The 21,912-nt window shown below is 29.1% G+C and overlaps 1 protein-coding gene across 1 annotated transcript; it reads left to right on the top strand.

Annotated features, from left to right (window-relative positions):
- Positions 1 to 15,945: 15,945 nt before the first annotated feature.
- On the top strand, positions 15,946 to 18,171 carry LOC111042810 (zinc finger MYM-type protein 1-like). The gene is made up of 3 exons (XM_022327506.1): positions 15,946 to 16,012; positions 16,507 to 17,895; positions 17,960 to 18,171. Exons 1-3 carry the CDS (start codon positions 15,946 to 15,948, stop codon positions 18,169 to 18,171), a joined length of 1,668 nt encoding a protein of 555 aa, XP_022183198.1.
- The last annotated feature ends 3,741 nt before the right edge of the window (positions 18,172 to 21,912 follow it).

The raw sequence follows: 21,912 nt of genomic DNA, 5'->3' as shown, positions 1-21,912 counted from the left end.
TTACTTGGGAGACAATACTTTTATTAAATGGTGCAGATCGGACTTCTGAAAGTTCTGAGTTGCTCTTAGGTGATACAGGTATAATAAATTCATCACAGACCTAATGTAGTTCAATATGTTTTTATACCTACCTTCATAATTATTACCCATCTAATATAGCATTTTTAATTTTTTGCTAATTTTACAGTTAATTCATGTATAACTGAAAATAATCAAGAGTCTGAAGATCCTTTTGAACAATTTTTGTCATCTCAATCTTCTCTGCTGTCTCAATTGTCTACTACATCCAATCCTACAGAAGCTATAAGCACTATACTTGATAATTTTAATAATGTCCAGCGTGTTTCTCACACAGTCAAAATAATTGAATATTGGGAAACTCAAAAAGTGCATTGGCCCGAACTATATCAGTTAGCGAGTGTTGCTCTAGCAGTTCCAGCTACTCAAGTAAATCTATAATATACATATATATTACTATGCTATATAGTTAATATAGTATGCTAATATTATATACTAATATAATTTTATACTTTCAGGTTAGCGTGGAAAGAAGCTTTTCTGGCTTAAAGTTTATAGTCTCTGACCTACGTCCATCATTAGACCCAGACGTTTTAGAAGCTATAATGATAATAAGGTGCAATGAGCAATTTAAAAACAATTGTTAAATACTATTTTGTAAATGTGATAGTTGAAAAAATGTTATTAAATAAAGTTATTTCTGAAGTATAAACAATATTTTACATTATTTGAATTACTTTTTTATTTTTATTTATTTAGTTGTTAGTACTAAACTATTACTGATCGACAGTTAAATAGTATATTTAATATAGGTGGATAATATTACAAATTACTTTTTAAACATTATTGCTAATTGGGAATGATTAAATGTGTGTATAATATAAACTGATTTCAAGTTGTATCGTCATAACTTTTATTCCACATAAGACATATAACATGAACAATATTTACATGTAAATATTGTCTTACTTGGTACTCATATAGTATTTTTTTTGTTAAAAAATTTAATTTTATTAAGGTTATTAGTTTTTAATATCACAATGCAGAAATATTGCATAGGTAAAGTGAATAAGAATGGCATGATATGGGTCAATTTTGTGTTTTTTTAATTCATCAGCTTATTCATTTATTGAACGTTAAAGAAATACACGTAGCGAAAATACTATTTATTGGTTAGAGCATTTATTTTTTCCAAGTTCATTAAATTTAGAGTAAAATACTAAAATTGCCTTTTTACAAAATATAGAATATTAATAATAGTAGGTACCTTTTATTATTTTACGGCATAAATTGGTATTTTTTTTCTATTTTAATGTCTTACAAATGAGTAACAGCTATAAGGATTTATTTTTTGAAAAAATTGGTTCAGTAAATTTGAGTACTATATTCAATATTGATATATCAACCATTACAGGGCAGAACTAAAAAAATCATCAGATTATTCTGAAAATTGGTCTACATGTTCCTACTTGGATTTTGGGAAAAATATTGTCTTGCATATTTGGAAATGGAATTTTCCTTACTCCTTTTACGACAACACCGAAGAAAAATTAAAGGACTTCCTGCAAAACAAGATTACTCCGCCTTTAGAAACTTTTCAGAATGATCAAAATAATTTTAAATTTTAAATGGTTTGAAAAACTCTGAAATTTATATACTTTAAAATAATTTGAATTCTGATGCTAGTGATGCATAACACACTATAAGTTTGCCTATGTTCTATAATATATATTGTATAAAATTTAATGAACTTGACTCAACATAGTGTTTTCATCTGGGTTTTTCCCACGATTATCAAGTTTTTATTTTAATGAAAAATTAATCATGATTTTTATCAAAGAAAATTATACCTATTAGAATGTATGCAGTTCTGCATAAGTATTTTGTCATACGTAAAAGCGTTTTTGGAGGGATCGATCATAAATAATAATAAAAAAAAAATCCCTATAAATAAGTACCACCAACCACCCTAGTATGCATACTACTTAATGTGTAACGCTACCTGCGTAATACTACCTAACGCTAAGCGGTACCACTAAATATTTCAGTTCGATGAGCTTGTATTGAAATGGGGTTTTCGCACAATGATAGATAGTACTTAAATACACATTTTCAGATAAATTTCAAATTTTTAACTTTTTCGATACGCGCATGCGCGATACAACTTACTTTTTTTTAAATGGTAACATACATTTTTTTTTACATATTCGGATAGAGTATTTTTTTCTAAACAATTTATGTATGAAAAGTTTTTTCCTAATTACAAAATTGGCATATGAAATTTAACGATGAAATTTAATATTTACGAGTAATTTTTTTGACTAAATCTAAACTAAATTCAACTTTTTGTTACTTATTAATATCCAATATTGTTAAATACCTGTTTGCACACAGATAAACTAGTAAAAACCACTGACAACATTTTCCAGTAATGATAGTATAATTCCTGTTCGTTATACATTTACTCCTCGTAAATATTAAATTTCACCGTTAAATTTCATATGCCAATTTTGTAATTAGAAAAAAAAAAATGTATGTTACCATTTAAAAAAAAGTAAGTTATATCACGTATGCGCGTATCGAAAGAGTTAAAAAATTGAAATTTATCTGAAAATGTGTATTTAAGTACTATCTATCATTCTGCGAAAACCCCATTTCAATACAAGCTCATCGAACTGAAATATTTAGTGGTACCTCTTAGCGTCAACACACTGTATAGTGAAATATACTAATCATTATTTGCAGAAAAAATCAGTTAAGTTCGAACTTATTTGGTTCTTGCGCCAAAAAAAAGAAAACCAGATAAGAATAAAAAATATACTAATGGCGGATTTGTCTGGTGTTTGCAATTTGCACAGAGTTGTAGACAATTTTCTAAAACCGATACCTACCTAAAAATTTAAATCCTATATCCAAAATTAAAATCAACATCATGATTCCTATAACCGATATTTAAAAACTAAAATCAAAATAAAAAATATTAAAAACCGGTATCCAAAATTAAAATCGAAATCATAATTTCCTAAAACCGATATCTAAAAATTAAAATCAAAATCGAAAAAATGAAAAACCGGTATACAAAATCGAAATCGAAACCGAAATATCCTAATACCGGTATTGAATAATTAAAACCAAAATCGAAAAAACTAAAAACCGGTATACAAAATCGAAATCGAAACCAAAATTTCCTAATACCGGTATTTGATAATTGAAACCAAAATCGAAAAATTTAGAAACCGGTATCCAAAATCGAAACCAAAACCGAAATTTCGTAATACCGGTATTGAAAAATTGAAAACGAAATCGAAAAATTTAGAAACCGGTATCCAAAATCGAAACCGAAATCGAAATTTGTTTAATCGGTTTCAAGCCCTGCTTATTAGTATATAATTTAAAATTTCTATTGTCTTTATTGCCAGTGTTGTAAAGTAATATATTGTACATTACCTGATGACTACTCGTTACATTAAAAATCATATTTGTAGCAATGAAATAATTCTTTTATTTTTTGGTTTTTCTTCTGAATTTTCTTATACTACCAGCTGTTCATAAAAATTAGGTGTTGACAAAATATTAAATTAAATGATTTAAAATTGCCTATTTAATAATTGTTGTTTACATATTTTAGGCTCATGAAGAGATTATCACTTTGGCTCTTAATGCAGAAATACCTTCAGTTTTAAATCAATTACCAACTATGTCTATAGATAAGAGCAGAGACTACAAAACTTTATACTATGATTTATTAAAAGACCATAACAAATTAAAAACTGATTTGAGTATGCAAGAAAAAGAATTGATTTCTGTTAAAAATTCAAATGAATCTTTTATCAAGATTAACGAATCACTCCGGTCTCAATTAAAACTATTACAGAAAAATATCAATAATTTAAATATACTAATAAAGAAAAATCAAAAGTGTTCAAGTAATCAAATTAAACAATTATCTGTAAATAAAACCAGGACTATCGAAATTCAAGCCAAAAAATACCTTTCATCTGTTTTTTCACAAAACCAACTTGACCTAATGATGAATAAAAAGAAAAAAGTACATTGGTCTAGAGATGAAATCTCTAAAGCATTTACACTCAGGTATTTCAGCAAGCGTGCATACATTTATGTCAAAAATCAATTGAACTATCCATTGCCTGGTGAGTAAGATAAATTTTTCTTAATGATTTTCCATGATTTCTCAAACACAGTTTTGTATAAACTAGGTATGTTTTTTTTTTGTTTTGCAGGAATAGCATCTTTGCAACGATGGGCAAAGAATATAGATTTAAAGAATGGAGTTCTTGGAGACGTTCTTGAAATTATGAAGCTGAATGGAGAATCTATGGAAAGTTATGAGAAGCTCACTGTTTTAATGTTCGACGAAGTCAAAGTGGCTAGTACCCTAGAATATGATGTTGCACATACATGATGAAGTTGTCGGTCCTCACAGTCAAATGCAAGTGATAATGGCCAGAGGTATCGCATCAAATTGGAAACAACAAATATATGTTGATTTTGACCAGAAAATGACAAAAGAAATTATTTTTGATGTCATAGAAAAATTAGATGAAATTGGTTTCAAAACAATTTGTTGCGTGAGTGACTGTGGTGGTGGTAATATCGGCTTGTGGAAAGCATTAGACGTTAACTACGAAAACCCTGTTTTTTCTATACCAAATGGTAGAGAAATTGTTTACATGCCAGATGTACCTCACATTTTAAAACTTTTGAGAAATTGGCTGCTTGATACAGGTTTTGTGATAGGAGACCAAATAATTAACAAAAAACCACTTGAGGCATTGATTAGTAAAACTTCCACGGAACTTAGTGTTTGTCATAAACTGAGCAGGGAACATTTAACTTGTGCTGGACCGCAGAGACAAAAAGTTCGTTTGGCGTCACAACTTTTGTCACATACAACTGCAACTGCATTGTTGCACTATAAACCGATTGAAGACAATAAATTACTTGAAGACACAGCCAACTTCATAGAACTAATAAACAACTGGTTTGATTTAATGAATGTTCGTCATCCAAATGACAGACGTACACCATTCACTACACCTTATGGTTTAGCTTTGGAAGAACAAGATGCGCTTCTTAACAAGGTGTATGACACAATTTTATTAATGAGGTGCAATGGAAAAGTTGGACTTCAAATTTTCCAAAAAGCTATGCTCATGCAAATTAATGCGACAAAAGTTCTTCTAAAAATACTTAAACAAAACGGGTTGAAATATCTTTTAACATGCAAAACAAACCAAGACGCGCTTGAAAATCTATATTCTCAACTGCGCGGAAGAGGTGGATTGGATGACCACCCTACACCTTTAAACGCCCTTTATAGACTGAGGATGATGATTTTAGGAAAAAATCCTGGTATTACTTCCAACCAAACAAATACATCACACGTCAATGATGAAGAATTTATGGTAGCTACTGCTCTTAAAAAAATTAACTTAAAAATAAAAAATTTAGAAAATTTAGAAGGAAGTGGAAGTAGTACGGAAAGTGATAATGAATCTCTACAAGAAATTGACAAAAATAAGTGTGAAATGGAAGAAGATGCTATAGAATATTTGGCGGGTTGGGTTGCCAAAAAATATAAATTACAATTTCCAGAACTTGGTTTGACTACAACACAATGTAATTTAGAACTCACACAAGAACATGATTATCAAATACCAACATGGATACATCATTTATCCTATGGTGGTTTAATTGTACCCAGTCAAGATTTCAAAAATAAAGTTATTAGAATTGAAAGGCTGTTTAAAAAAATAACAAAAAATCGAATTCCTAAACGGCTTGGAGTTGTAAGACATCTAACCAATAAAATTATTCGTCATATGGAAATTGAGGAAAAGTACAAACCTGTAATTCAAACATACATAAAACAAAGAATTTTTATTAGAATGAGATACTTGAACCAACATTCAAACTTATTAAAAAAAAAACGAAAAGCAAAAGCACAACTGCAAAAATTGCAGAAATTTAGAAGACTGATGACATAGGGCATCTTGCAACTGATTTTTTTTTTTTATTACAGAGTCATTAACACATGCATATTATTATTTATTAAGCAAACAAATTGAAATGTAAATACTTTATTTTGATTGAATTTTTTTATCATTTAATTAGAGTCTTGAAAAATATGTTAACTAATTATAATTATGTTTATGTTTAACATCCTCCCTTAAAATAATTTGTGTTATTATTAGCATTTTGAAATTATCATTTTTATGTAATACAAAATTAAATATATTATACTTTGACTGCATTTTTTATAATCATAGTCTGTAAAAAAATATCAATTTATAGTAATATGGGTATTTTGTGCATTGTTATTTTAATTTATTAAAATGTACCTACCATACCAAGACTGATTTTTCTTATTTTGGTTAGTAAAAAATATGAATTATTATTCTAAAAATAATGTTTTTATTATTATATACATATTTTATACATTAAATGTATTACCACAACTCGCAAGTGATTATTTTCTTTATTATTGTTAAAAATATATAAAGATTTTTCTATAATTTATTTTGTTTATTAATTCATTTAATACATTTATAGGAATATAATTCTTTTTAAAATAACTCATCATCATATTGGAAATTATTTATTAATTTATTCTTTATAATATTATACAAAATATCATTAAATATATAAAATAGGTAACTAAAAATTATGAAATATTATTGACAATGATAATATAAAAATAAAAATAAGTTAGACTAACTTCTTGACTCGACTATTATTGTAAAAAAGTGCATATAATATTAACGACAGGTTTCGAAAAAAATTCATCAGGTATAAAAATAAAAAAGCGTATAATATTATATCATATTATAATATTAATAATTTTAGTTATATTCTAAAAGGTACATTTCGAAAAAATAAACTTTCTATATATTTTCAGAAAGAAAAAGAGTAAATAATTGTATGGCGAATACGTATAGAACATGGCAGGCCGCCGATTTTGTACGACGATGACGTCACATGGCTGGGAATGGTGCGGGGGGTTCGAGTTTGTTTACATGACTATGAGGCAACCTGTATTATCTATAAACCTTGCAGGCGCACGGCTGCGATAGAAAACCTGTTTTGGCCTATGGTGCGGTACTGTCGTTATCGGGCGCGGAGTGATGGTAAAATGTACGTCTAGTAACGAACGCTGCCGCTGTTAATGGGCGCAGCACACGACGAGCGTAATTAATTGACGAGCGTATTTTTTTAACCGAAAATCATGGTTTCGTAATTCAAGTAATACGGCGTTGTGATGCGTTTTACAGTATAAATACCTATTACGAAAATTGTAGAGGAGAATTTTTTCTAGAATCGTAAGACGCCCGATTTTTGATACCTTGTTCCAATCTTCCAATATCGCATGGTAAATTAACACGTTTTTTTTTACTTTTTATCGATTAATTATTCAACTAATTAATAAAAATATCGAAAATCGGCCTTCTTACGATTGTTAAGAAAATTCTCCTCTACAATTTTTATAATAGGTATTTTTTCTGTAAACCGCTTCAATAAGCCGTATTACTTGAATTACGAAACCATGTTTTTATGCCATATTTTGTCTACTAGTGCGCCCTCTTAAGGCCTATCGAAAAACCGTCCGACATTTCCGAATTTTAAACGTGCTGCCACATACCGAGAAATTCCCTTTTTTTAAAGTTTTCTGTGGTTTGTGGCTACACTGTTAGTCGGCAATTCCACTCATAACAACAAGAACATATGGCCAACCATAGATAATGTGGCGATTACGTCGGGGCGTGAGGTGTTACGACCCGGCAATCGACCAACGATCTACTCGTGAGTAGGAAAAAAGGAGAGTGATAAAATACACAATAAAATTTGGCGTAAGGCGAATACGTGGACCGTATTGTGTTTATTTTATTATTTTATGAAACAAAAAAAAAACATTTAAAAAAAAGAAACAATTCATACAGGGGTTCGAGCACGTTCGTGGTGCGGAACGCGAATTTTATCGTAAGTGTGCGGACGTAACATACAACTTAAAAGCAAGCACGAAAAAAAAAGGTTTTGACGAGTCGGGCGTCGAAAAAAGGAGTGACGGACAAAATCGCGGGACTAAAACTCGAGAGTCGCTTGACCGTTGAAAAAGTCGGTGGGGAAAATAATTCGTGAAGTTTACAATAAATCACAGAACATATATACAAAAAATACAAGGAGAATATAAAAACAACTACGACCGCCGGGCCGGGCTGACTCGTGATAGCGAGTGGTGATACCGGTCGTGTCGCCACAATAACATAGATTATAAATAGGTTTGATTCACGGTTATAGATAGTACTATCTATAATCGTGGTTTGATTATTTGAATATAATAATATATTAAAAATTTGAACGAACAGTGTTGCGCGATATAAAGAAAAAAAGGGAAATTCCCGGTACGTGGCAGCACGTTTAAAATCTAGAAATGTCGGACGTTGTTTTTTCATCTCCCATAAGAGCCCATGTTAAATGAAATAAGATTCCGTTCTGTTTGTTCTGTGGTCGAATGTCGACTATAGATAATTATATAGATAACAAAACAGTATTGAATGTTGTTTTTAAAAACGTATTGGGATTTTGGTACAATTATATTATCATAATATTATTTGCAATCAGTCAACCAGACGTCCAGCGGGACTACACCAGCTAGAGTGCGGACTATTATGTAATGTGTATTGTTTTATTGTAATATTGACTATTGTCCATAGTCCTGAGACCATCATTATGTTTACTAGTTTACTACTACTTAGTACTTAACGCTAGTGCCTATTTTAGTAAATGTGTGCCGTGTCCATGTGGCTTTTACAATAAATGCGTTTAATTATTTAACGTGTTAAAATGAGTAGTTGAAAAACAAAAAAATTGAATTTTCTGTGTTATTTAAAACAGTGAGTGGTGATCGGTAAGTAAAAGTTATTATTCATTAATATCCAAATGTATTAATCAAAGTGTCAAATATTAAATATTAATGGCTTATGGATTTAGTATATTTTAAAGTAAATTTGCGAACAATGAAAAATTGCGAAATTTGTGGACGTGAAAGAGGAGACATGAATCCTACAAATTGAAACAGACATGTGAAAAGCTGTAGGTTAAAAACTACTGTAGCACCTAAACCAAATATAAATTCAAATAATACTTCAATAAAAGAATTATTCACCAAGAAAAGAAAATTAGAAAGAATTGGTAAGCTTAAATTCATTATGATCATAATATATTATAGTTTACTATTTAGGTACTTTATAGTAATTCGGAGGGTATCATTAATTAATTAAAATACCAATATTTTCTACAAAATTTACTCTAATTTAAATATTTCAAGACACCATGCTAAACTTTAAATGATTTCACGTACATCATTACAATTTTTATATATTTATTTTATTTTAGGTATAGGTGTATTTTACGCTTTTTTCTCTTATCACATTTAAGTGTATTATTTTTATTTTTAAATAGCCCTAAGGCTCTATTTTTCCATGCAAAATGTCCGAAATCTACGATGTTGACATTGAGTTGTTGATCGGTGAAGTCAAAAGTCACAAAGAAATTTGGAACATCGCTGATGAAAATTATCACGATAGGACCAAAAAAAGAAGTGCTTGGATAAGCATCTGTTAGAATTTTTTTCCATCGTTTGATAAAAAGGACGACAAAGAAAGAAATGATACATGTAAGTATTCGCAATATTATTAAAATTCGTCAAAATCTCGAAAATGCACAAATTATTTTGTAGTTACAAATTTATAAAGTATTCTAAATACTACTAACTATACATTCAGCGACTATTATATTATAATTTATAATTTTTTCGTATTTTTCTCTTACTCATCATATTTTATTTTATACTATATTTAAATATATATTTTAATATAGTAATATTAAAAAACAGTAACAAATATTCTATAAAAACAATTGTACATGTAAATTTAAACACCCTGAAATATTATGACAATACCTAAATTTACTGATTCATCCAAATTTAAATATAGCATAAATTATAATTTTTTAATTCAAATAACATTAAAAAAAAAGTTCTTAAATGTAATTATTTTGCCAATGAACACTGCCAACATCTGAAACAAAATAATCAGCCAACTTATTTCTCGTTTGAATATATTGGTTAGTTGTACTTGTTCCTCCATCTTATTCTGCGTCAAAAAATCCTGTAACACTCATGACATCTTGTATGTTGATTCCATCTCTAACTCTTACATAGTTATGAAGTGAACAACATGTTTTTACCACTTGAATGGCTAAATCCAAATTAGCATTTATGGGCTTATGATATATTTTCCATTTATTTGACATTATACCAAACCCACTTTCAACATGCCTCCTAGCTCTGGAAAGTCTGTAATTAAAAACCCTTTTCTTATGAGACAAAACTTTTCGGGTCTAGGACACTTCGCCGCCACCGTTTCGTCGTTAAATATACCACCACAACTCGTACCAGAATATACCAGAGATCCAGCAGTGACCCCACCAATACGAAATAATTTACAGTGATGCCTCGTTAGCGGCACTCGTCGCTACGCTCCTCGGCGCCGTCGCTCCGCTCCGCAAATCGAAAATATCCTTCGACTTGCTATGCAACACCACCTAAAGTTGGTCACAGTGTAACGGACGTTATACCATAGTACAACCACTCTTATCATTCAAAAGCTTATCACTACCGAAACGGTGGCGGCGAAACGTCCGGCGACGAATCGGTCGGCTTTTTGGAATGTTCAGTGTATTATTTTAAAGTGCCTTATAAAAATTCGTCTTTTCAAAAATCGTACTATTAGATTCTTTACCGAAAGCACTAACGTCAATATAAATAAACATGTAGTTTACATCTACGATGCCGAGCAAAATAATTGAAAAATAATTTTTATAATTATAAAAAAGTGACCCACTCATCTTCGGTTTACGAATACTAACGTGTTTGCCATCGATTGCCCCTAAGCAATTGGGAAACTGACTGTAGTTTTGAAATCTATCAGCTATATCTCTCCATTGTTCTTCCTTCAGCTCAGGAAATGTTTCAGATCGTAGTACTTCCCATGTAACACCACAAACCCTTCTCAAAATGTTTCCAATAGTTGAGTGTCCTATCCTATAGGTTAAATAAGTTAAATGTAGATCTACCTGATCACAACCACTTCCCAAGTACCTGTAATGAAATTACGACTCATATAATTATACTCATATATTTTTTTAATTTATTCTAACAATTTCGAGGTTTCGGGTAGCAAAGTGAATTTATATTGTTATATTGTGCTTATTACTATTTTTTAATAGTTTTCTAATATAATTCATTTAAAAAAATAAATATTAAAAATCCTTAATCACAGTTTTTTTTTATAAGCATTTAAAGTTCAAATATTGACAAAATACGTAAAAACGACGAAAATTTGGAAATTATTTTAAGTTAGAATTTCATAAAAAATTTTGTTTTTAAATCTAAGATTTTAAAATATAATACAAGATTCTTCATGAGTTTTTCTAATTATACTAAAAAACCAAGAATAAGTATTTTAGTTATTTTTTTGTAATTTTACAATATTAATTCAACTTATTCCGGCTACCGTATTAATAACTAAGTAATAAAAATATAATTAATATAATGTAAAATATCCACACTGACAAACCGTCACCGCTCAGAATTGTTTTTCGTATACAATGATATTATATCATTGAATTCAAATTTAATACCATCCATTATACAGTGTCCCACTGTAACATACTATACAGCAGAGCGACATCCACTTACCCACCTTTTTCAACTTGCACTTGTATACTCTCACGAATTATATAAATTTATTTTTTCTTAGGTGAAAAACTTATCAAAAAGTGGAGAAATATAAAAGACAATCACACTAAAAGTAAAAATAAAAATAAAACAACGTCAGGACAGGGTGCCAACTTAGGGAGACGTTACATTTATGATCGTCAGCTATCTTTTTTACTAACAGCTGGGGCCACAACCAATACACAGGGTAGTTTTGATGGTAACGACGAACAGGAGGATACAGAATTATTAGCAAACCAATCTAACGATGAAGCTGAAACACCTCCCTCATACACACTAAGCAGTTCATCAAAAAAACGTAAACATGACTTAGAGTCATCTTTAATAGATTATTTAAACACTCCTATTCCTAGTCAAATTATAACAACACCAGCTTCAGAACCAAATCCAGACAGGTCTTTTTTCGACAGCATATTGCCATCCATTGCAAATTTAACAGAAGACCAGAAAATAGAATTCCGCTGTGAGGTACTAAATATTATAAAATGGATGAGGGCTGCGACTTTACCGCCAAAAAACTATGGTTATCCGCCAATTAATTAGGATTATTTATATGCTAAGCAAACATCACAGTTATCAAACTACTCTCTTCAAATTGCGTCATACCAACATCAAACTACCAATTACATGCAACAACGCCCCCCAAGATATACCCGACCTGGTCCATATACTGCTCCACTTCCTCAATCAAATAACATGCAACAAAGCCCGCCAAGATATACTCAACCTGGCACATATTCTGCTCCGCTTCCTCAATCATATAACTATGAGATGGATTCCAATCCTACATCTCCATGTTTATCAATTGGAAACAATTATAGTGTTAGTGAAGAAGATAGTATTGACATTAATTAAAAATATTTAACAAGGAATATTATTTTATTTGGTACCTACATTACTTATACTTTTCCTACGTGTACCTATATTTTGTAATGTTATAATCCATACAAGGCCGTATCTGGGGGGGGGGGGGGGNTTAACCGTTAGAGCTTCCCCACAGGTTGTACATGGGTCTGGATCTTCACGTCTCATGAGGTGACGATGGGTGAGCCAGGTGTGTCCAATTCTTAGTCTATTAATTATGACTTTGTGGCGTCTCTTGGAAGTGTGTTTTGGCCAAGGGTTGATAGAAGGTTTGATTTCATTTAAACTATTATTATATGCACCAATGCTGTATCTTAAATTCCCATACATCACCATCAAACAAATTTGACGATGATGTTTGTGCAAAAATCATATTATCTATGCAACAATCTAACTTATTCTACAAATAAATAGCAAGAACAAAATACCTATATTATAAATTAGTAATTTTTACTTTTTTTATGCATGTCCACATTCATGGTTACGATACGGATATTTAATGAGGGTCAAACGTTTGAGTGAATAATCTTTTTACCAAAAGCAAAATGTTTGAGATAGCTTTTTATGTACCTAATGGGTGATCGAGTATAATAATTATTAATTATGATGGAATATAAAATACAAAATATTAAATAATAAAAAAATATTAAGGTCTCACGATAAATTTATCATTGAATTGACAAATGTCATGTATACTGAAGCATTGGAAACATAAACTAGTTCATGTTTTTTTTCAAATATTTTAGGATAGGAATTGTAAGAAAATATTATATAGGTAATTAATCAATATATTTTAAACATATATTTGTAATATAATTACATGTAATTAAAGAATTCATATTGAAATGTATTAGGTCGCTTCTGCAGTGTCTAAAGTAATTAAATCGAATCATAAAATTTATGCTTAGAATTTAGAAGGCATGTATACTTATCTTTTCATACTATAAAATAATAATAATAACTTGAATGTCTTAAAATAACAATCGAAAGTAAAATATTTCAAAAGTTAATATATTTATTTTATTTTTATTGTTAATCTAATTAATTTATTACAATTATTTATTACTATTTAAAAATGTTTAAGAATAAAAAAAATAAAAATTGGAAAGTTATTTTTTTTTTTTTTAAACATGTTACTATTTTCCTAATTTTCTTAAACAGTAACATTTCGTATTGGCTAACTACTCGTTTGAATTTTTTAGATAGACAATGGAGGGCGTTGGACGCAAATACATTAATGTGAATATAATATACAAAAAAAAAAAAGGTCAGAAGTATGTTGACGGCAGGTGGCATCAAGGCCGTATCTAGGGGGGGGGGTCGAGGGTTCAAACCCCCCCCGAAATTTTAAAATAGTTAGTAAACTGAACTTTGAAATAATCGGCAATAATAAGTAATAAATAACGTACGGATCACCACAATCGGAACCTAACCTTATATTTACCGTGCATTTATAATCTGTATATTTGACGGCTGATAAGGACCGCGCGCAATCGTATTGCAGTCATATATTTATATCGTTTCGAAAATTATATTATATTATTTTATAATCCGGTAATCGTGCGAATACGAACCGTATATGAATTTATATACAATATACATATATACGCACAAGCGATTGAATGTAAACGATTAATTGACAGACGACGATAACGTCTTACTGCCTTTTTCCCCGAAGCTTTTCGATTATCGGTACCTACAACTTCCTTTGTAGTCTGTGTTGAGACGTCGTCGTATTAGTAGTAGGTACCTATTACCTCTTAAACTTGAATATAATATTAATTATTAAGTGTATAATTTGTTTATTTTTTTAATAAAATGTCATCTCGTAAAACCAGTTGTTCTAATAGTCTAACAAACTATTTTAATAAAAAAATAAAAACTACGCATGATGGAAATGAAGCAAGTACTTCAAGTTCAATGTTAACTACAATTGCACCAGTTACAAGCAGTGTAACAACAGAAAACTCTAAGAGTGATGTAGCCGATATTGGTTGCTGTTTTAATCAAAAGGTTAGTGATGAATTAAAATATAAGTTACTTTCTAACGTTTGGATGCCTGATGAGAAGTTTACATTTCCTATATCAGAAAATAGAAATTTAAAATTTCAATTAAATTGGATCAAACGATTTCCCTTGTTATGTTACACTAATATGCAAGGTTCTGGAGCGGTGTGTAAGTATTGTGCTATATTTTTTCATAATTATACTGGTAAAGGTGCACATCAGAAACCCGGCGTATTAGTAACAAAACCATTCAATAAATGGAAAAATGCAATTGAAATTCTGAGTGTGCATAGACATATTAAAATAAATATAGATGAAGTGATTGACCGTTTTGCGAAAGAAAAAAAAAGACAAACAGACCTTGTGCTATAAAAATGTATTTAAAATTTAAGCTGAAAAGAAACGGAAAACATTTTGTATTATGTATTGTATTATATTATTATTCTGTATTATATCATAATTTAGTATTTTAACTTCAGTATATTGTAATAATTAAATTTTGTAAAATTATGACAGGCCATTATTATAATGTATCTATGTAATAATATTAAATAATATCATAAAATATCTTTTTTTTTTAACTAGATATTTAAATACATATGGTAATTTGGTTTTAAACCCCCCCCGAAAATTTGTTCCAGCTACGGCCTTGATCGTAGTATGTTTTTGCTAATCAATATAATAATAGTTAAAAATTAAAGATAATTGTTTGAATGCCATTTTATATTTTTTTACTTACATAATATGCCAACAANAATTTGTTCCAGCTACGGCCTTGAATCCATATATTTAAAAAGTAAATAAATATGTTTTTCACGTTTATACCTTTTATATAATTTATTATATTATATATACATTTAGTACTTACTTACGAAAATAAATAATAACAATAGAATTAACTTACCTCAAAGTTACTGCAATCATTTCTAGTGATGGTATAGAGTCTCATGCACGTGTCTTGAGAGATTAGCTTTGGAGTTACTTTTGTTGCTAGTTCGTCAAACGAGCGAACACTCATTCGAAAATAAGTAAAAAACTTTTCTGGATTTTTTCTTATATCACTAAATGTAGTATAAAATTCACCTTTTAATAACCTAGAATCTGTAAATGGGTGCACCCAGTAACGTCTATCATACGTCCGTAAATATTTTTTGTGCACCAAGTAAGCTAAAATTGCATTTTTTGTAATAAACCTCCATAGTTGATAACTGAATGGCAACTAAAGTGAAACTAAAGTGATGTTCCATGCTGAAGGCCGTCTTGGGCGACTGGATGACGTGCGATTACCGCAACAAAAACGCAATGGTGTGTATTCAACAAATGCGGCGCCGCAGCGGCAAAAAACGCACGTGTGCATCGGGCCTAAAATTCATACGTTACTTATGTAGGAAATAATCAACCTAGTTCTTCTATTCTGAATAGGATTTATGATCAATATGAACAATCGACATCAATTTGTAAGATTTTCATATAGTTAAATTGAGATACATTTTTGGGATTTCAATTTTAATATTTTCATTTAGGTACAAGTAGTAATGACCATACCGAAAATGTAGAAAATAATCAAACTTGTTCTTCTATTCTGAATAGAATTGATGATCAATATGAACAATATATCAACTGGTAAGATTATCATACAATTATATGTATTTATTCTTTATTCACACTAGTATATTTATATTTAATTATTTTACATGTATTAATACACACACCTGACATAATTTGTATCAGGTATTGTTAAAATTATTAACTATTATAAATAGTTTTTAATTTAAAAAATACTTTTTTTTTGATTTCAGAAAATATTATGTTTCAAGAAACGTTATGTATTTCAACTTCAACACAATCTATTTTGATATATGAAAATGATCCAGCCAAAATTCATACATTTACCAATGTTACGCCAGAATTTACTGACATGATAGTACAAAAAGGGCCGTGTCGACCTACAAATAATATTTTTAAGTTTCCAACAAATAAGGAACACAGAAGTTTTCAAGAGTCGTGGTTTACAAAAAAATTAAATGATACGACTTTGGTTAACGGAGATAGGTTATCATATTCTATTTCCACAGACAAAATATTTTGTTTTCATTGTCAGATGTTTGGTAGAACAAAAAGAGACAACTGGATCATTAATGGTGTTAGTAAATGGAAAAATGCATTACACAAAATTTTAGTTCATGAAACGTCAACAAATCATATAGATGCGTCTTTGAAATTTAAATTGAGAAATCAAGTGTTACCCATTCTTCTATCACTGACTGAAAAAAGAAAATTTGAAGTCCTCTGTAATCATGGAATTGTAAAAGAACTCATTGACATCACTTTGTTTTTGGGCCGCCATTCTTTAGCTTTTCGTGGTCATCGTGAAAAATGGTCAGATTCATTGCGTGGACATTTCAAAGATTTAGTAGAACTTGTTTCAAACTATTCCCCTACAATGGCACCATATATTTCAAATTTAAAAAATAAAAATAATAAACCTCAGTGGTCTTTCATATCATGGCGGAGACCAAATGAACTCATAGAATGTATATCAGATGATATTGTCGGAATCATATCTAAAAGTATAAAGGATTCTCCTTTCTTTAGTGTTTCACTTGATACAACATTTGATGTATCTCGAAAAGAACAATTGTCGTTTATTGTTCGTAACATCGATAAAAACTCTGGTAGTATTTATGAACGTCTAATAGCTGTCCTGGAAACACCTATAATAACAGGTCGCGAATTAATGAATGTCTTTAAACAAACTTGTGATTTGTTGAACTTAGATTGGAAAAATCATCTTGTTGGCCAATCTTATGATGGTGCTGCCAATATGAGGGGTAATTATAATGGTCTTCAAAGTTTAATCAAAGAAGTAAATCCTCATGCTATTTATATATGGTGTTGGGCACACCGATTAAACTTGGTGATTACTGATGTTGTAAGTTCAGGTGTTAATACAATGGATATGTTTGGAAATTTAGAAAAATTATATGATCTAATTAATTTAAGTAAAATTAGAGTTAAGTATTATGAACAATTTCAAAAAGAAAGATATAAGAAGAAACAAATTCGTCGAATAAAACGTGTGACAACTGCACGTTGGATGTCATTTTCATATGCACTGTACGTGGTTTTGAGTACATATTTAGCTGTAATAGGCACATTAGAAATAATTCGAAGTAAAGATGGACCAGGTGATAGAAAAACTGGATTTGAAGCTGGAGCTATACTTGATTATTTAAAGCGTTGTATGGACAGCATTGACATTCAAAATATTAATTGATATACTATCACCAACCAGCTCTATATTGCAAAGCAAAGATCTAGATCTGATGTTAGCTGTTTCAATGATTGAACAAAATAAAATAAAAATATCAACTAATCGATCCTATGAGAGTTTTAAACATTTATCTCAAGAAGTAGATGTTTTTGTCTTAGAACAAGGAGATGAAAATGAAGAATTCATTTAATTGCCCACTCCTCGTTTACGTAAGAAGAAAAAAATGCCTGGTGAACTTTCAGATGACGAACTTATTTTAGATCCTATTCAAAACATAAAAGTGAACACATATTTTTCTGCACTAGACATAGTACAAAGACAGTTGTCCGAACGTTCCAATGATGAATCAATTGGTGTTCTTAAGGATCTATCACTTCTTACAAGTAAAGTAATTTTTAAAATAAATCAAGATCCTAATTTTTTTCCAAAAGATAGTTTTAAGCTCTTCTTAGAATTATATGGAAAGTTTGTTGATAAAAAATATCTTTGTTCGGAGTACTTACAATTTGCTTAAATTTTTCATACTTTTATAACATCGGAAGCTTTACCAAACACCTTACATAGTAAATGTGAAGAAATATTTGGGAGTGAATCTGAACCTGAAAGCGATGATGGAATTGACAAAGAAGATAATAATTCAAAAAATATTGTATCAAACATTGAAAACAATTCGGGAAGTTTACAACCAATTTTTCAAATTTTTTTAAATTAAGGTTTAATATCTGTATTCCCAAATGGCCAAATGTGTATGCAATGTTAAAAATAGGATTGACGTTACCGGTTACTAGTGCTAGTCCTGAAAGAGCGTTTTCTAAGCTAAAAATTGAGAAGAATCAACTTCGTTCTACTATGGGACAAGTGAGATTACAAGGATTAATGAGAATAACTTGTTAAAAAGATATAACTATATATTAGGAAAATATCATGAACATCTTTGCTTCATGATATTGTTTTAGATGATAATCATCTACAAAAAGCATTAATATTATAAATTATAATTTATTTTTACCTTGTTTTATACCTATTATATTGCATTCAAAATATAATTTACAATTATTATAATACTAATATATATATACATATTATGATTTATGATAATAAATTATTTAAATATTATACATTTGAAGTTGAAGTATATAAATAAATATTTTTGTAACTAACCTAACCTAATATAGCCTATTATAATCAAAAATTTTTTAATAAGTACATTAAATGTATATTTATTTATTTGACCATACTAATAATAAGTTGTATAATTAATAATTTGAATTTGAATTTTCTATTTATTAAGCTATACGATATCTATAAAAACAATGTATTGCAAAAATGTTTTTTCAAAGAGAACAATGTTATTTGGGGTGGTGGGTATGCTAAAAACTATTTAGGCCATTAAACCCCACTTATTTTAAAACCTCTATGCGTCACTGCACAGATATATTTTATATATTTTAAGTTACTTTATATAATTATATATCAGTTAATTAATAATAGTAATATAATACAATAATTAACTTCATAATATACAAATCACTTCATATCATACTATACTTCATTTAACTCTACACTGCATGACTTAATTTTTATGGTGAAACTTTCAGTTGAAAAAATTATTTTTAGATGTAAATAAGATTAATGATCATCTAAAAAATACTTTTTTTGAATTTTATTTAAATTTCACTTTTTAAGGACTACTTAAGTTCCTGTATCATCCACGATACATCATGCATTGAAGTATAAAAAAAAAAGAAAAACAAACTAACTAACAATAAGAAATCTTTTCTTTATTATATTAAATTGTCACATTCAAATAGTAATAGTTATAGTATTGGTAATTAAACTTCCAATATAATATACCAAACAAATTCAAAAAAATATATTTATGAATTATAATAATGAAAAAGATACTATCTTTCTTATATCACTGCATGATTAAAAAATATATATATATATAAATATAAAAACAAATGATCACTTTTATAATAGATTATCAGACTTTTAGTAGATATAAAAAATTAAATAAAAACTTAGGAATTATAATAACAATACTTATCAAATGAATGAATAATGAATAATAAAATAATAGGTAACCTTCCTTTACAGTAGTATGATTATAAAAACTAAGATATAATAACAAATTATCACATTTTAATATTTATCACTTTTATAATAGAATATGAGTCTTTTAGTACATATCAAACAATTAAATAAACACTTATGGAGTATATAAAATTAATGAATAATTAATAATAAAATAATAGATAACAATAGGTTATTAAAATTAGTATTTATGAAATAAAGTAAAACAGTTTCTGTTTACTCCACAACAGAAATAGTTATTGCATTTAGTGCAGGTACAGTTGGTTAGTTTTCCACATCCAATTAACTTACAACGTTGTCTGCTTCCAACCAGAGGCGGTTTGAATGTGTAATACTTAGTGGTGCAAGACAATATATAGACACCCACCTCCCCACCACCATACACATTAGGGTGGAACGAAAAAATTTATTTTGTAAATTAATTTTATAATAGTAAGGAAAACTTGTGTTTTAGTATGTATAATATGTAAAAAAAAAATTGTCAATATAGAGTGTTGTTTTGAGGTGCCGCCGAGCATTTAAAATCTATATATAGAAATAGGTAACGAAAAACCAAAGTATTATAATTGTTATTACTTTTCGATATCACCAAATTTATTTTGACCATAGTTAAAAGTTTAATAGATTAAATAAGGCAATCAGCATTATTATCATTTGACTTACGATTAGTATCGCACTATTTATCAATTTATCATCGAGTGTGGACGTAAACGACGTTCTATAGTGCTAATATAAAGTTATTAACGCGTTTAATTTTCAATTCATTTCTGAAATGGCTAATTGTACCAGAATTAAGTCAAAATGTCCAATTTTTGGTGACACTTGTGTTCTTAGTAATTTAGTTTTACCTACCTATGCAGATGTAATGAAGTTCTATTTACAAGTAAGAAACCAACTAAAACAAAGTAGTAATGGAAAAGATCCAACTGTTAAAATAATTTCTGATATAGTAGTGACAGATGTAGAAAAAATATGGCAGAAAGCCTCTATTCCAATAGTATCGCACAATCGTGCACTACAATTGTTAATAAATTATCACGATAAGTACAAAAAAATAATTAAATCTATTAAAAACAGGAAAAATACATTAATTTTTAAATCAAATCTAGAAAAATTTCAGAATAATGCAAAAGTCACACTTTTTGATTTAGCAGCGTGCAAATGTATTGAATTCTATCTTTGCTCTTGTGAAAAATCTCGTAAAGTTCCTATTATCGAACAAGTTTTTCTAAAAGACCAAAGATCAATGAGAAAAATGGCCATGTCATCGATTGATGTTTTAACAACCAAAAAACTTAATAAAAACATGCACTGAAAAGAAATAGAAGCAAATCGAATTGACAAACAAAATAAAAAAGAGCTGTGTGTAAATAATACTTTCAAAACAATAGTAACATATTATACTGACACTGACGACAATACTGACGAAGATTCCAATTATTCACCAAATGCAATGTCCTCATTGCCATCAACGTATAGTTCTAATAAACAGTCACAAATGAGACTCGAGTTACCAGCTCTAGCATTAGCGTGTGATAGAACAGGAATATCTGATCGAACTGCTGCTACTATTGCTAGTGCAATACTACAAGATGTTGGAATAATTAAAACTGATGATAAACAACATGTGATCGACAGAATGAAAATAAGGAGAGAGAGACATAAGAAACGTCAAGATCTTAAAATACAAACTGATAGGCAACCGAAAAGTCTATATTTTGATGGACGTAAAGACTACACTATTATAAATCAAAAAACAGATGACAAATATTATCGTAATAAAATAACTGAAGAACACATTACACTCATAGGAGAGCCAGGGTCTCGGTTTATG

This window comes from Myzus persicae, unplaced genomic scaffold, assembly GCF_001856785.1.
Source record: "Myzus persicae strain clone G006 unplaced genomic scaffold, MPER_G0061.0, whole genome shotgun sequence".
In the NCBI taxonomy this organism is placed as follows: domain Eukaryota; kingdom Metazoa; phylum Arthropoda; class Insecta; order Hemiptera; family Aphididae; genus Myzus; species Myzus persicae.
The sequence above is the reverse complement of the archived record's forward strand: the minus strand, read 5'-3'. Positions and strand labels throughout refer to the sequence as shown.

What these genes read in the sequence shown, in the direction of transcription:
- LOC111042810 (XM_022327506.1), top strand. Translation starts at nt 15,946, where the DNA reads ATGTTCCATGCTGAAGGCCGTCTTGGGCGACTGGATGACGTGCGATTA. An exon ending in ACCGCAACAAAAACGCAATG is followed by an intron (nt 16,013 to 16,506) that starts GTGTGTATTCAA and finishes TTTTGATTTCAG; the next exon opens with AAAATATTATGTTTCAAGAA. An exon ending in TCGAAGTAAAGATGGACCAG is followed by an intron (nt 17,896 to 17,959) that starts GTGATAGAAAAA and finishes TTGTATGGACAG; the next exon opens with CATTGACATTCAAAATATTA.